Source organism: Prionailurus bengalensis, chromosome F2 (genome assembly GCF_016509475.1).
Source record: "Prionailurus bengalensis isolate Pbe53 chromosome F2, Fcat_Pben_1.1_paternal_pri, whole genome shotgun sequence".
Lineage (NCBI taxonomy): Eukaryota > Metazoa > Chordata > Mammalia > Carnivora > Felidae > Prionailurus > Prionailurus bengalensis.
Window position 1 is genome coordinate 82,974,210 of NC_057353.1, and position 14,208 is coordinate 82,988,417.

General features: G+C 59.9%; 2 protein-coding genes and 1 pseudogene across 2 annotated transcripts; all 3 read left to right on the plus strand.

The window, feature by feature from the left end:
• Nucleotides 1-2,794: 2,794 nt before the first annotated feature.
• Nucleotides 2,795-2,886, plus strand: LOC122496139 (annotated as a pseudogene).
• Nucleotides 2,887-6,403: 3,517 nt separating this feature from the next.
• On the plus strand, nucleotides 6,404-8,908 carry EXOSC4 (exosome component 4). The gene is made up of 3 exons (XM_043602078.1): nucleotides 6,404-6,980; nucleotides 8,181-8,387; nucleotides 8,500-8,908. The coding sequence occupies exons 1-3, from the start codon at nucleotides 6,810-6,812 to the stop codon at nucleotides 8,857-8,859; spliced, it is 738 nt and encodes a 245-aa protein (XP_043458013.1). The 5' UTR covers nucleotides 6,404-6,809; the 3' UTR covers nucleotides 8,860-8,908.
• A 1,076-nt stretch (nucleotides 8,909-9,984) lies between these two features.
• GPAA1 (glycosylphosphatidylinositol anchor attachment 1) lies at nucleotides 9,985-13,421 on the plus strand. The gene is made up of 12 exons (XM_043602070.1): nucleotides 9,985-10,172; nucleotides 10,439-10,618; nucleotides 10,701-10,812; nucleotides 11,005-11,152; nucleotides 11,230-11,331; nucleotides 11,420-11,616; nucleotides 11,691-11,887; nucleotides 11,981-12,134; nucleotides 12,284-12,379; nucleotides 12,533-12,723; nucleotides 12,805-12,975; nucleotides 13,087-13,421. The coding sequence occupies exons 1-12, from the start codon at nucleotides 10,099-10,101 to the stop codon at nucleotides 13,328-13,330; spliced, it is 1,866 nt and encodes a 621-aa protein (XP_043458005.1). The 5' UTR covers nucleotides 9,985-10,098; the 3' UTR covers nucleotides 13,331-13,421.
• Nucleotides 13,422-14,208: the final 787 nt, after the last annotated feature.

A 14,208-nucleotide genomic window follows, 5' to 3' on the forward strand; every position in this document is an offset into this window, starting at 1 on the left:
GTAGTGTATACAGATGTCGAATATAAGATCGTATGCCTGAAATTTCTGTATAATGTTATCTATCCATTTTACCTCAAACTTAACAAAAAGACAATTCTTCAAGCTGAAAGGAAGCCACATGAGATGGTCATTGAAGTCCAGTGCCTCGATGCGACCGCGGCGCCAAGACTCCTGGCTGGGAGAGCTACGAATGAACACACTGATGTTGTGCCCAGCGGTTGCCTTGAGGCAACGGCAAAGGCGCACGGCCTCGGCCTCTCTCGGTGGAGGGAATCCGGGACCTGTGGCCCAGGCGGGGCTGCCGCACACTCTCCTCCGACAGACGCGGGGCCCGAGGCTGACTCGCGCGGCCCCTCTGGCGCAGAAGCAGCCCCTCCCACCTACCGAGGAGCCCGGGGGTGTCCGCACCCGGGGGTAGACGGCGGCGAAACACGGGCTGCCACGGGAGGTACACACGCCGCCCTCCCTGGAAGAAACGAGACCCGGTTATCAGCCCCTGGAGTCTGGACTGGGCCTTGGGCCTTACTTTGCCCAGAAGAATGCGGTAGAAGTGACAGCACGCCTGCATCAGCCCTTGACCTTGAGAGGCCCGGCAGGGGCAGGACTTCCAGGAGGGCTGTGGGACCCGCTTACTCCGGATTTTGACCAAAGGGCCAACGGCATTAATCGTAGGAGGTCTGGTAAGTGTTGGTGAGAGGAGCAGAATGCGTGGCATTTGAGCCAGAACCTCGTCCCTCCCAAGGCCTGTTCCCAACCATGAAAGTTCCATCCTGACAGGGTTTAGCCAAGAACGTGGGGACTCCCCTCCCCCCGGCGCCCAGCCCTACGTGAGAGGGTCCACACTGGGCAGGACAAGCTGAGGCTACCATCCCCCTAACACACGCTCCCCAGTTCCCCCAGACCCCGCCCAGGACTGACTTTCTTTGGGTGCCGAGTGTGGTGCCGTAGGAGTCAATGTTGAGATCTTCGTGCTGAAAAGTTATGAAAAGGCTCCAGCAAATGACCACAAACTCGAAGGCTTAAAACGACACACATTTATTCTCTTACAGTTCTGGAGGCCAGAAGCTCCAGACGAGTGCTATGGGTTAAAATCGAGGTGCTCGCGGAATGGTTCCTTCTGGAGGGCCCCGGGGCGGGGGGGGGGGGGGGGGGGCATTCTTCCATGCTGTGCGCTTGGGGCTACATCGCTCCAGTCTCTGTCTCCACACTTTGCCTTCTCTTCTTTGGTGACCAGACTAAAGGGGATGCTCGCGATGACACTGAGGGCCCGCCTGGATAATCCCCGACAATCTTGCCATCTCAAGATCCTCAACTTAATTTTACCTGCAAGATTCCTTTTGCCACGTGAGGTAACACTCATAGCTTGGGGGGACTGGGGCCTCGGAGGGTATCCCTCAGCCTAGTACACCGGCTGGACACGAGGCGTCCTCCAGCCGCACGCTGATCCATCGGCCGTGGATGGCACCTCACTGGCGGGGGGTCGCTTAAGCGCAATCTTTGCCCGGTTGGTGGCTGAACCCCAAGCTGTCCTGACCCACATGTGACTTCTAGGAAGCCAGGCTTCAGTGTAAGACCCGGGTGATGGGGATCTGAGTAGTGGCATCATAGGCTGCGCACTGTGGAGGAATAGACTTCACGGAACTGTCCAGACTAGACATGAAAACTAACAAAATAATAATAAACGAAGCCACTGGACAAATAAACTAACAAAACAGCAAGATCAACAATGATTAACCAATCATAATCCAGAGTCACTATAATGGCTCGTCTAAAATGTCCGGTTTTCAGGGCGCCTGGGTGGCTCGGTTGGTTAAGTATCTGATTCTTGATCCGGGCTCAGGTCATGATCTCACAATTCATGAGTTCGAGCCCCGCGTCAGGCTCCGTGCGGACAGCGCGGAAAGTGCTTAGAATTCTGTCTCTCTTTCCCTCTCTCTCTCTCTCTCTCTCTGCCCCTACCCCACATGTGCTCTCTGTCCCTCTCTCTCTCTCAAAATAAATAAATAAGCTTAAAAAAATTTTTAAGTGTCCAGTTTTCAACAGAAAATCATGAACTGTGCAAAGGAACAGGATAGTGTGGTAGTTTGCCCGGGAGAGATTGCTTTTTTTTTTTTTTTTTTAATTTATTTTTGGGACAGAGAGAGACAGAGCATGAATGGGGGAGGGGCAGAGAGAGAGGGAGACACAGAATCGGAAACAGGCTCCAGGCTCTGAGCCATCAGCCCAGAGCCCGACTCGGGGCTCGAACTCATGGAAACGCGAGATCATGACCTGGCTGAAGTCGGACGCTTAACCGACTGTGCCACCCAGGCGCCACGAGAGATTGCTTTTTGAAGCCCAGATTTTGCACTTAGAAAAAGACATCACAGCTTTGCTTAGGCAAATGCCCGTGAGTGGAGTGGCCGGGGGTCAGCGGGTGTTTCTGCACCGCTTTCACTGCTGCTGCTAAACACCCCACCCGTGCAGCAGTGACCCGTGACCCTGGAGCCTCCCACCCAGAGTCCCTCTGCTGGCACCTCCCTCCTGGCTCGCCCAGGCTCGCCCTACCTCCCACTGGCTGGCGCTGCACGCTAGGGACCCAAGTTAGAGCTGATGGCCTGGGGCAACGAGCTCACGACCCTGGACTCACCTGTCTCCCCAAGTTCCCCTTCAGTCTAATGGGAAAGTGACAGCCCGTTGAGGGTCCTGCACACTCCCGGCTGACTATTAGCCCCTCTGAGGGTGGGACACTGTCGGGACGCGTCTGTGCTGTCCTCGGTGTCAGGGTTTCTGGCTGTGCCTTTCCCCGCGGAGGCTGCTGTGCAATGGCGGCCAACAGCAGCCTCCCCGGTAGTGTGTGCAGCCTACTGACTGCACGGGTGGCCCTAAGGGACCGCGGAGACAGCGCTTCCAGTGGAGATTGATGTCTGATCACATGCTTTCTCCAATCTAGGCTGCAGACAGGTATGCGGGGTGTCTCTGGAAAGCCCCAGGGCACAGTGGCCGGGGGTGTGCACTGGCCAAGTCGTCGTGTCCATCCGTACCAAGCTGCGAACAAGGGGCCTGTGACGGAGGCCCCGCGCAGGGCCAAGTTCAAGTTCCCTGGCCGCCAGGAGATCCACGTCTCCAAGAAGTGGGGCTTTCCTGAGTTTAATGCGGACGAATCTGAAGACATGGTGGCTGAAAAGCCGTTCATCCCAGATGGCTATGGGGTCAAGTACATCCCTCGTCACGGCCCCTTGGACAAATGGCGGGCTCTGCACTCACGAGAACTTCAGACTGCCCGTCCCCATTCATGCCCACCAATAAATCCTGCTTCCTGCCTGAGTAAACAAAAAGCAAACCGAAAAAAAACCCCAAAAAGCATAAGGGAAACGTGTTAGAGAAATATTTCGGGAAGACAATTCACGACATTATGTTGATCTTCTTTGTTTTGTGATGTTTGTGCTTTTGGTGAACTCTAAAAATTTACGTTACGTGTTAGGGTTTCTCTTGTCACTCTGTTCACTTAATTTCGCGTATATGATTTTGTCTTCTATTTGTTGAAAACAGCACTATGCAGGAAAGAGTTAACACGGCGGGGCTGAGACGGCTCTCCTTCGGAAGATGTGCTCACAGGGTTAGCTGGTGTCTGGGAGCTTCAGTTTCCGGAAGGTTCCTGCCGTTCCCTAAGAGTGGCCCATTGAGCCTAAACTCAACAAATAAATATGGCTTATGGGGAACTCCTGACTTCCTCCTAGGCATTAGGAATCGGGGTTTGTGCCAGGCAGAGGGCGCCAACATGACCAGCCCCCTGTGAACACCCTGGGTGCTGAGTCTCCGGTGAGCATCCCAGTGGACAGCCTTCCACACATGCTGTCACCGTCTGCTGCTGTGGGAATTGGGAGTGTGTCCTGCGGGGTCTCTGGGAGAGGGTTCTGGAAGCTGTGCTTGTTTCCCTGATTTTGCCACATGTTCCTTTGCTGATGCTGATTACCACCCGTTCTCTGGAATAAAGCTCAGCCACAAGTTCAACAGTCTGTGCCAAATTCTACAAGTCCTCCAAGCAAATCACTGAATCCAGGAGTGGTCCGGAATTCCCGACACAGCTCCCAAATTTGTACAAGTGTGAGGCCCCCCAAACCTGGATCTACCTGTGTTTACAACACAGGGTCAGAGAATCCAGGGGGGCAGGAATGGCCCCCTAAACTGGAGACGCTGCCAGGCTGGAAGCAGGGGTGGAGGGGCGGCTTCCACCGAAGGACAACAAGGGTTCCACTGATCTGGAGGGAAGAGCCATCACCCAGCCACTTTGAGCTCGGGGCTCTGCAGGCCAGGACCAACATTATTCTGATTGTCCTGGGTGTGCAACTGGGGCAGGACACATGCGGGGACCCCTGTAGGGTTTCCACCTGTGTCAATGGACAACTACTGCAATCTTGACTCTTGACCCAGCAAGGACGGGGACAATCCGAGCTCAAACCGCTGAGAGCAAAAGGCTGGATCAAACCACCAGTAACCAGCTGGATCCGGCCGAAGAACTGACGGCAGGGAGACTGTGGGTGGGGGGTCGCGGAGGACGGTGGCCATCATAGCCTTAGACCAGGGACAGTGGCAGGGCCGTGGCCGACTCACAGCTTTTGTGCTGTACTCAGCTCAGAGACCACCAGCTCGGAGGGGACGCTGTGCTTGCAGGACTTGGGCTCCTGCTATTACACTGTGTCCATTCTGCCCGCTTTTCTCGGGACATGACGTTAATCCTGCTCCTATTGAGGGGCAGGGTCCGTGTCCCTCCCCTTGAGCCTGGGCAAGACCTTTGTGACCACCTTGACCCATGCAGTCTGGTGGGAATAACACTATGTGACTTCTGGGGCTAGGTCTTAAAACACCACGTGTCCACCTTGTCTTTTGAGGTCACCGTAGAACCCAGGCGCCAGGCTTCCAGGAAGCATGGGGTGCATGGAGAGGCTGTGGGTAGGTATGCTGTCTCACAGGCCCAGATGAGGCCCTGGCCAACAGCCAGCAACAACCACGAGAGATGCGAGAGAGGAAGCCCTCAAGACCACACCTGTCAGTGTCCACGGTGACCACAGGCAGGAAAGATCCCCAGTGCAAACCACCTAGATGAGCCCGGGCAATCCTCTGGATTGCAGGGTCTGATAATATAATTTTTTGTTATTTGAAGTCACTAAGGTTATGCAGCAAGAGATAAACAGACATGCAAACTCCACGCAACCCCTTTTGGAAAGGGTGAGGGTATCTTCATCCTCAGAGGAAAAAGGTGGCCCGTTTTCCGGCTTTGCGGGAGCTGGATGTAAACGGAGGGCATGCTGGGAGCGGGGCCTGTGCACCTTCCTCCTAGCACCTCCTCTCAGTGTGTGGCAACCCTTTCGGCTCATCTTCCCACTTTCCAAGTTGGAGCACGGGCTCTGGCTTCCTAAGCACTGTAGAGGAGCTGAGTCATGCCGCTGGAAGGGGGGACACAAGCCTCCTGCTGGGGACCTTGACCACTGGGAAACAGAGACACCTGGAGCAGGAGGTACCTGGGGAGGAAAACCCCTCATATCTCCCCCCTATAGACACACTGGCAGGTCCCTCCTGTGGGATTGCCACCAGGTGCTGGAATACACCAAGTCAGGATAGGGGAAAGAGAGGTGAAGTCAGCAACACTCAGGACTGGCAAGGATTATGTAAAAATGTAACAGTTACTCTTGGTGGGAAGAGAGGGGAAAAAGGAACGCTCACGTTTACTCTTCATTCAGAGAATCCGCATTGTGGGATTCTATCCCCATTGCCTAAGCCCCTCCACAGGCACCCACTGCCCACGTGGGGCAGTAGCGGGGATACATCCTGGCAATCAAAAATTAATGAGAGTTCCACAAGATTGCGTGGATTTCATAAGGTGTTGAGTGAAAAACAGACAAGTGCATATAAGATTCCCACTAAATAGTAATAACCACCACAGATCCAAATGCTACATGACTGTACAACGGCGCGTATCTGTGCTTGATTCACATGTGATCACATTTGAGTGTGGAGAAAAACCTGGAAAGAACTATTTATTACGGTAAGGAAGAGGGTGTGGGGGCAGAGGGGATGCGGACAGAAAGAACTCGGCCAACATGGGAAAGAAAATCTTAAACGCTCTATCAATCAAAGGAGTATGAGGATGTGTGTGTACCGTACAGATTATGTGTCAATTTTTTTTAATGTACAAATGTAAACCCTAAACGGCAAGAAAACGCAAAGCGTGTCTCGGCTTGGGAGAACGCATGCCTTTACGGCTGCGGAAGAGCAAGAAAATCGGCGCTGGCGGGACGCCGCATCCTGCAGCAGGCGCTGCGCTCTCCCGCCCGACCCCCGCGGAGCCTCCGCGGCCAGGGACTAGCAGGCAGGGCGCAGGCGCGGTCCCCGAAGGTGGGGTGGAGGAGTGGCCGGGCGCGGCAGGTCCCGGCCCTCTGGGACCTGGTGTAGGCGCGTGCGGGAAAGTCCGGGGAGGTCTCGGGCGGGGGGGTGGGGGGTGGTGAGCGTTAAAACCATCCCCGCGACAAACCCGAAGGGGCGCGGCCGGGGGATCCTTCTCCCTGCCGGTCTCCACCTCTGGCAGCCGTGGGACAGCGCCCCAAAACGCCCGCGGGCGCAGCGCTCTTGCCCGCGGTCAGCACCGCCCAAGACTCCCGCGGCCGGAAGTAGGGCAAGCGGGGCCGCACGGCACCCTCGTGCCCCGAGGCCGGAAGTGGGGCATTCGGCCGCCGGAAAGCGCAGGCCGCCGGGAGGTCGGAAGTGAGGGTCAGAGCCGCCGGGAACTGTAGTTTTGCGGGAGGCGGAAGCGTGGCTAGCGGCCGGGCGACATGGCGGGCCTGGAGCTGCTGTCGGATCAGGGCTACCGGGTAGACGGACGGCGCGCCGGGGAGCTGCGCAAGATCCAGGCGCGGATGGGCGTGTTCGCGCAGGCCGACGGCTCGGCCTACATCGAGCAAGGCAACACCAAGGCGCTGGCGGTGGTCTACGGGCCGCACGAGGCGAGTGGGCGTGCGCGAGCTGGGCGGGGTGCGCGGGGCCTCCAGGCTGAGCTGAAGATGCCGAGGCGACAGCCGGCGCGCGCCGCGTCCACCCAGCCCATCTTCAGGGCCGCCGCCGCTCGCTCGGCTCCAGAGCCAAAGTCCTGGCAGCGTGGTGCACCGTGGTCCCCGCCTTTCTCACCGGCCTCTCTCCCCTCCGCCCTGCCCTCCTCTTTGCTCTTCCTCAAAGCGCCCCGCGCTCTCCCGCGTTCGCGTCCTCTCTCTGCTCTCTACTCTGACGTCATCCCCCGGGTGACGCCTCCCCAGACCGCCTTCCTCACGTGGCAAGCCCCCTCCCCTACAACCACACACTTCCCTGCCTTTCGGTAATCGGTCACTTCAGACGGCAGTCTAACTCCGTGAGGACAGGGACTTTATTTTTATTTTTTAAAACATTTCTTTTAACGTTTATTTATTTTTGAGACAGAGAGACAGAGCATGGACGGGGGAGGGGCGGAGAGAGAGGGAGACAGAATGGGAAGCAGGCTCCAGGCTCTGAGCCATGAGCCCAGAGCCCGACGCGGGGCGCGAACTCACGGACCGCGAGATCGTGACCTGAGCTGAAGTCGGACGCTTAACCGACTGAGCCACCCAGGCGCCCCGAAGGGACTTTAAATAAAATCCTGATTTTTTATTGCCTTGTCTCCGTTGCTGGAGAAGGGAAGACCACTGGGGTGGAAACAAACACGGCACGTCTGCAGAGTGGAAAGGCTGCTGGTGGGAGGTGGGGGATTGCTCAAAGTGAGATTGAGGGCTTTCTAGGAAGGTGAGAACTCACCGCTTCGCAGACCAGGGAAAGTATGATTTTGTGTCACACGTGATGGGGAAGCTTTGGGAAGGCAGTACCATATGTGAGCGTGTAGAGGAGACAAAGTCAGCCTTGATACTTGTGAATATACCGGCCCTGGCTACAAATGGAGAATGGGCTGGGAGGGGATGAGGTGAGGATGGAAACGGGGAGACCTGAGGGGGGGATGATGGCTTAGAGATGGGCCAAGTGGCCCTCCTGTGGGGCGTTTGAAGGTAAAGTAGCTGTGTTGTTGAGATGTTGGAAGAAGGAGGAGGGGTGGGAAGGAGCCTGAGGTCCGGGGCCTGAGCTAGAGGAAGGTGTAGTGCGAGCTGGCAGGAGTGAGGCTGGCTCATGTGTCCTTCCTCCCCCAGATCCGGGGCTCCCGGGCACGAGCCCTGCCTGACAGGGCCCTGGTGAACTGTCAGTATAGTTCCGCGACCTTCAGTACAGGCGAACGCAAGCGGCGACCACATGGGGACCGTAAGTCTTGTGAGATGGGCCTGCAGCTGCGTCAGACCTTCGAGGCGGCCATCCTTACACAGCTGCACCCACGCTCCCAGATCGATATCTATGTGCAGGTGAGCAGGTAGCAGCTATCCGCCTGGGGAGGGAGAGGGATGGGGTGGGGGTTGGGAGTCCGAGGTCAAGAGCCTGATACACTGATGCCGCTGGTGGGCGCGGTTCCTGCAGGTGCTGCAGGCCGACGGTGGGACCTACGCAGCTTGCGTGAATGCAGCCACGCTGGCAGTGCTGGACGCCGGGATACCCATGCGGGACTTCGTGTGCGCCTGCTCGGCTGGCTTTGTGGACAGCACGGCCCTGGCGGACCTCAGCCACGTGGAGGAGGCAGCTGGTGGCCCCCAGCTTGCCCTGGCCCTGCTGCCAGCCTCAGGCCAGCTTGCACTGCTTGAAATGGACGCCAGGCTGCACGAAGACCACCTGGAGCAGGTGCTGGAGGCTGCTGCCCGGGCTGCCCGTGACGTGCACACCCTGCTGGACCGTGTGGTTCGGCAGCATGTACGGGAGGCCTCCATTTTACTAGGGGACTGAGCATCTGGCCCCCCGGGCCCGGAATAAAACTCACACACAGTGCGCTGTACTTTGATCGCCCCATAGCACTTCCACACCCTCCCAGCCTGGCTTGGTACTTGCTCCGGGGGTGGGGGGGTGGGGGGGGAAAAGGGACCATCTCCCACACATGAAATACATACTTCCTGCAACCTCAAGATTCAAACCCTGAAGAAGAAGGTGGGGGGAGTGTGTCCGTGGATGAAGAGCAATTGTGCCAGGCAGGGTTCAAGGCAGCTGAGCATGGCCTGTAATGGCCAAGCCAATAGACTCTGGAGTCTGTTTTCACACCTGCACATCCGAGGCCCTGAGTTCAACAAGGGCTGAGGGAGAATTCAAGCTGGCTCTGGGAACCCACCACGGAGATGTGGGGGCCGTGTCTCACATCGTCTTGACTATGGCTTGGACTGAATGGCCCCTTTCAACCTAGGAGCCCTTTGGGCCTACTTAGTCTCAGGCTCCAAAAGCACAATAGATACATGTTGTCTAACGGGGTCTTCTCTACACACACACACACACACACACACACACGCATGTGCGCACCTGCCTGAACGCTGAACACCAGCCCCTGCAGCTCTCCCCCAGGGGCTGCTTCTCCCCTAATGTCTCTGGCATCTCTTGATCTGAACAGGAATGCCCCCCACTTTCTCCTCCACATGTCCCAGCTCCTTTGAAACCCATTTTGGCCAACGGTACTATCTGCACCTTCCTCCCTGTGGTCATCTGGCCCTGATGACCTCGGTGCTGGACTCACGCTGATTTCACTTCTTTGTTCACCGCCATTTTTGACCGACATCCACAGAAACGAATCAGCTAATGCCTTGGCTTCGCGGTCCACGGAAGCCCTCTTCCTGTCTACCCACCCCAGACATTCGGACCTGTCAGTGCCAGCAGCCTCCGTGCTCTGCGGTTTTCCTCCCTCCCGCCCTATTCATCCCCTCTCTGGTTCTCCAAATCGGAGCTTTCTCGCTACCCCCGGCCAGCAGCCAGCGGTCTCCACTGCTTTGCTCTCGCGTGGTATACACCTGCTACTTCCCCTGGAGACGGCTCTCCGGCCCGCCCGAGTACCGCTTCCGTTCCGCGCATGCGCGGGGGCGCGTTGGCCTTCGGGAGCGGAAGTGCGTGCGGGCGCGCCGGTTCCCGTCGGGCAGGCGCGAGGCGCCGGGCCCCGGGGCTGCAGCCGGCCGGGGGAGCGCGGTCCCGGAGCCGCCCCTCCCCGCCATGGGCCTCTTGTCGGACCCGGTGCGCCGGCGCGCCCTCGCCCGCCTCGTGCTGCGCCTCAACGCGCCGCTCTGGTAAGGGCGGGGCCCGGGGAACCCGGCGCTGCGGCCGCCGGCGGCCCCTCCGGCTGCTAGCGCCAGTCGCGTCGTTCCCGCCGGCATCGCTCGGGGCAGCAGGCCCGGGGCTCAGCTCTCCCGTCCGATGTCCCGGGTGCCCGGACTCCAGGGCCAGGTCCCTCACACACGCCCCCGCCACCCCAGGTGCAGAGGTGGAGGTCACGGGCCGCGGTGTCAGAACCCCCTAACGCTCCGGCCGTCTCCTCCGTCCCCTCTCCCTGCAGCGTGCTGAGCTACGTGGCGGGGATCGCCTGGTTCCTGGCGCTGGCTTTTCCGCCCCTGACCCAGCGCACATACATGTCGGAGAACGCCATGGGCTCCACCATGGTGGAGGAGCAGTTTGCGGGCGGAGAGCGTGCCCGAGGCTTCGCCCGAGACTTCGCTGCCCACCGCAGGAAGACGGGGTGAGCGGTAGAGCTGTGGGTCTGGGGAAAATAGTGGTGGTCAAAGTCAGGGAGCTCTTAAAGGTTCTCTTTGTGCCTCCAGGGCTCTGCCAGTGGCCTGGCTGGAGCGGACGATGCGGTCAGTGGGGCTGGAGGTCTACACGCAGAGTTTCTCCCGGAAACTGCCCTTTCCTGATGAGACCCGCGAGCGCTATGTACTGTGGGGGAGAGGATGTGTCTGGGACCAAAAAAGACCTTGAGAGGGTGGCTTGGGACGGGGAAGCTCAGTGGTGCCAGGTCCTGGGGCCCAGGAAATTCCTAACGGGCATCCTAGGGTGAAAAGGGGAGAGGCTTCAGCACTCTAGGGTGGGGTGGTGCTGAGGCTTCCCCGCCAATACTGCATACAGATGGTGGCCGGTACCAACGTGTATGGCATCCTGCGGGCCCCACGCGCCGCCAGCACCGAATCCCTGGTGCTCACTGTACCCTGCGGCCCCGACTCTACCAACAGCCAGGCTGTGGGGCTGCTGCTGGCGCTTGCTGCCCACTTTCGGGGTGAGGCTCGGGCTACTGCTGGCAAGGGAGGGTTCGGCCTCTGTACCAGGCCTTGCTGACCAGCTTCTGGTCCTCAGGGCAGATTTACTGGGCCAAAGACATCATCTTCCTGGTGACAGAGCAAGACCTTCTGGGCACTGAGGCTTGGCTTGAGGCCTACCACGACACCAACGTCACCGGTGGGTGCTCTTGCCCTGCCCCGCCCCTCTCTCAGGGCCACTGTACCCACCAGCCCTCCGTTGGCACCTCACTCACCTGCTCCTACAGGCATGCAGTCGTCCCCTCTGCAGGGCCGGGCTGGGGCCATCCAGGCAGCCCTGGCCCTGGAGCTCAGTAGCGACGTGGTCACTAGCCTCGATGTGGCCGTGGAGGGGCTCAACGGGCAGCTGCCCAATCTCGATCTGCTCAACCTCTTCCAGACTTTCTGTCAGAAAGGGGGACTGCTGTGTACTCTGCAGGGCAAGGTAAGGGGGCCGCCTGCCTGGGCGGCCTGGGACCTGTGTGGGGGTCATCTGACCTCGTCCCCAAACCCTCTAAGCTGCAGCCCCAGGACTGGACATCGGTAGACGGGCCGCTGCAGGGTCTGCAGACACTCCTGCTCATGACTCTGCAGCAGGCCTCTGGCCGCCCCCATGGCGCTCACGGCCTCTTCCTGCGCTACCGTGTGGAGGCCCTGACCATACGTGGCATCAATAGCTTCCGACAGTATAAGTATGACTTAGCGGCAGTGGGCAAGTAAGTGGCTTCTGGTGCTCCCCCTTCCTTGCTTAGGGGGGCGAGGGGGTGCTGGGGGGTCCGGCTGGCCCTGACGCTGCCCCACGCCGGCAGGGCCCTAGAGGGCATGTTCCGCAAGCTCAACCACCTTCTGGAGCGCCTGCACCAGTCCTTCTTCTTCTACGTGCTCCCCGCGCTCTCGCGCTTCGTCTCCATCGGCCTCTACATGCCCGCCGCTGGCTTTTTGCTCTCGGTCCTCGGTCTCAAGATATCCTCCGACGGGCGGCCAGCCTCGGGCCCCCTCCACTCTAGGCTGGGAGAGCCCGTGGTCCTTGGAGTGGGGGAGTGGGATGGGCCCTGGGGCCCCCGCCGGGCAGATCCCATCACAGCTCTTGTCAGGGTCCTTGACTAGACCACGCTCTGGAACTGTGGATGCAGTTGCACGAGGCCGGAGCGGGCCCTCGGGAGGCTGGGGGCGCCTCTGGACCTGGTCCTCCCCTCCCTCCAGCACAGGTGATGGCCCCCCACTCCTGCTGGGGAGGGCTCCTGGGGTTCCGGTGATTGGTACTGCTGCCACTCAGTCTCCACTGGTGGGGTGTTGGTGAGGATCCTTGGGGCCCCCCCGGCCCTAGGGCCCAGGTCCCAAGTGTCCATGTGCCCTTGCAGAGCGTGGGGCTGGCCTCGCTTGTGGCTCCCTTGCTGATCTCACAGGCCATGGGCCTGGCCCTCTACGTCCTGCCAGTGCTGGGCCAACACGTGGCTACCCAGCACTTCCCCGTGGCCGAGGCCGAGGCCGTGGTGCTGACGCTGCTGGCCATCTATGCGGCCGGCCTGGCCCTTCCACACAGCACCCACCGGTGAGCAGCCGGGCCGGCCGGGCGGGGACAGAGGGTACCCTGGACACACGGGCAGCTGCCTCTGAGCCCCTTGTCTTGCAGGGTGATGAGCGCACAGGCCCCAGACAGAGGCTGGATGGCACTGAAGCTAGTGGCTCTCATCTACCTGGCACTACAGTTGGCCTGCGTTGCCCTCACCAATTTCTCGCTGGGCTTCCTGCTGGCCGCCACCATGGTGCCCGCTGCCGCGCTCACCCACCCCTGCGGGCCCCGGTAGGTGCCGGTCAGCCCCCGTCACAGAACTCCACACGAGGTGCCCTGCCCCCAACCCGGGGCCTGTGCTCCTCACCGCAGAGCCCCGCCCGACCCTGCCTCTCCCCCCAGGCCGCTGTTTGCCGCCCTGCTGGTGCTGACGAGCCCCGCGGCCACTCTCCTGGGGTGCTTGTTCCTCTGGCGGGAGCTGCAGGAGGCCCCGCTGTCGCTGGCGGAAGGCTGGCAGCTCTTCCTGGCGGCGCTGGCGCAGGGCGTGCTGGACCACCACACCTACGGCGCCCTGCTCTTTCCGCTCTTGGCTCTGGGCCTCTATCCCTGCTGGCTGCTCTTCTGGAACGTGCTCTTCTGGAAGTGACGTGTGGCTGTCCTGTGGTACAGACCGGGGTGGGGACTCCCCAAGCACCCGGTGTTCTCTTTTCGGGAAATAAACAGGTGTTTTGTTTTCAGCTGCTGTTAGGGCTCGTGGCCCACTGTCTGCTGTCCTTTTGGAGCTCCTAGGCACGTGGATAAAAAGCTGTGTCTGAGGGCCTGGCATTCCCACATACCTCCTTCCTGGAGGGCACTGCCCTGGCCCACTTGCTGCTGGCAGGAATGAGGGCCCCAGCCGGCACATCAGCCTCCAAGGAGAGCCTCGGATGGACACTGGGCTTGGCATCTGGAAATGGCACGTGTAGACCCTGCCCTGGCCCCAGCCCCACGAGCATTATGGGAGCTCCCTGCGTATCACAGTGGGAGGCAGGGTGCCGGGTAGGAGGAAACGCTGTGGGGGGTATGGCTTGGGGCCTGATGGGATCTGAAGTGCCCAGAGACCACACTGCTCCGTCTTCAGCACTGGAGTTGAAAGCGCAAAAGGGCTTGAGCCGGAGCCCTGCAGAAAAGCCCTGGGGCGTGGGGAATGGCACCCGCCAAGGCCCGGGAGTGGCCCCGCCCAGCTTCCCTGGAGCCAACTGGCCCAGGCCCACCACCCGTGAGAGGCGGGGCCGAGGTGGAGCGGTAGAGCCCCACCCGGCATCGCCTAGGGGCAGGCGGGCCACATACCGAGACCCCTGAAAGGAACTGGAACGTCTAGTGTCCATTCTGGAGGGGAGAAAAGCAAAATGTTGCTCTTCAGGGTCACATCAGGTCAAGGGGCAACTCCTCGAGGGCCAAGCACCCCTGCCAGCACCTGATGTGGCGGCTAGACCCGTCAGCCTCCTACCGGCCTCAGTGTGAAAGGAAGGCAGAGCTGCCCCG

Excerpts from the sequence above, each read along its gene's own strand:
- EXOSC4 (XM_043602078.1), top strand. The coding sequence starts at position 6,810 with ATGGCGGGCCTGGAGCTGCTGTCGGATCAGGGCTACCGGGTAGACGGA. Across the intron at positions 6,981-8,180 it reads TGGTCTACGGGCCGCACGAG|ATCCGGGGCTCCCGGGCACG; the intron begins GCGAGTGGGCGT and ends TTCCTCCCCCAG. Across the intron at positions 8,388-8,499 it reads AGATCGATATCTATGTGCAG|GTGCTGCAGGCCGACGGTGG; the intron begins GTGAGCAGGTAG and ends CGGTTCCTGCAG.
- GPAA1 (XM_043602070.1), top strand. The coding sequence starts at position 10,099 with ATGGGCCTCTTGTCGGACCCGGTGCGCCGGCGCGCCCTCGCCCGCCTC. Across the intron at positions 10,619-10,700 it reads GCCCACCGCAGGAAGACGGG|GGCTCTGCCAGTGGCCTGGC; the intron begins GTGAGCGGTAGA and ends TTGTGCCTCCAG. Across the intron at positions 12,380-12,532 it reads CTCCCCTCCCTCCAGCACAG|AGCGTGGGGCTGGCCTCGCT; the intron begins GTGATGGCCCCC and ends GTGCCCTTGCAG.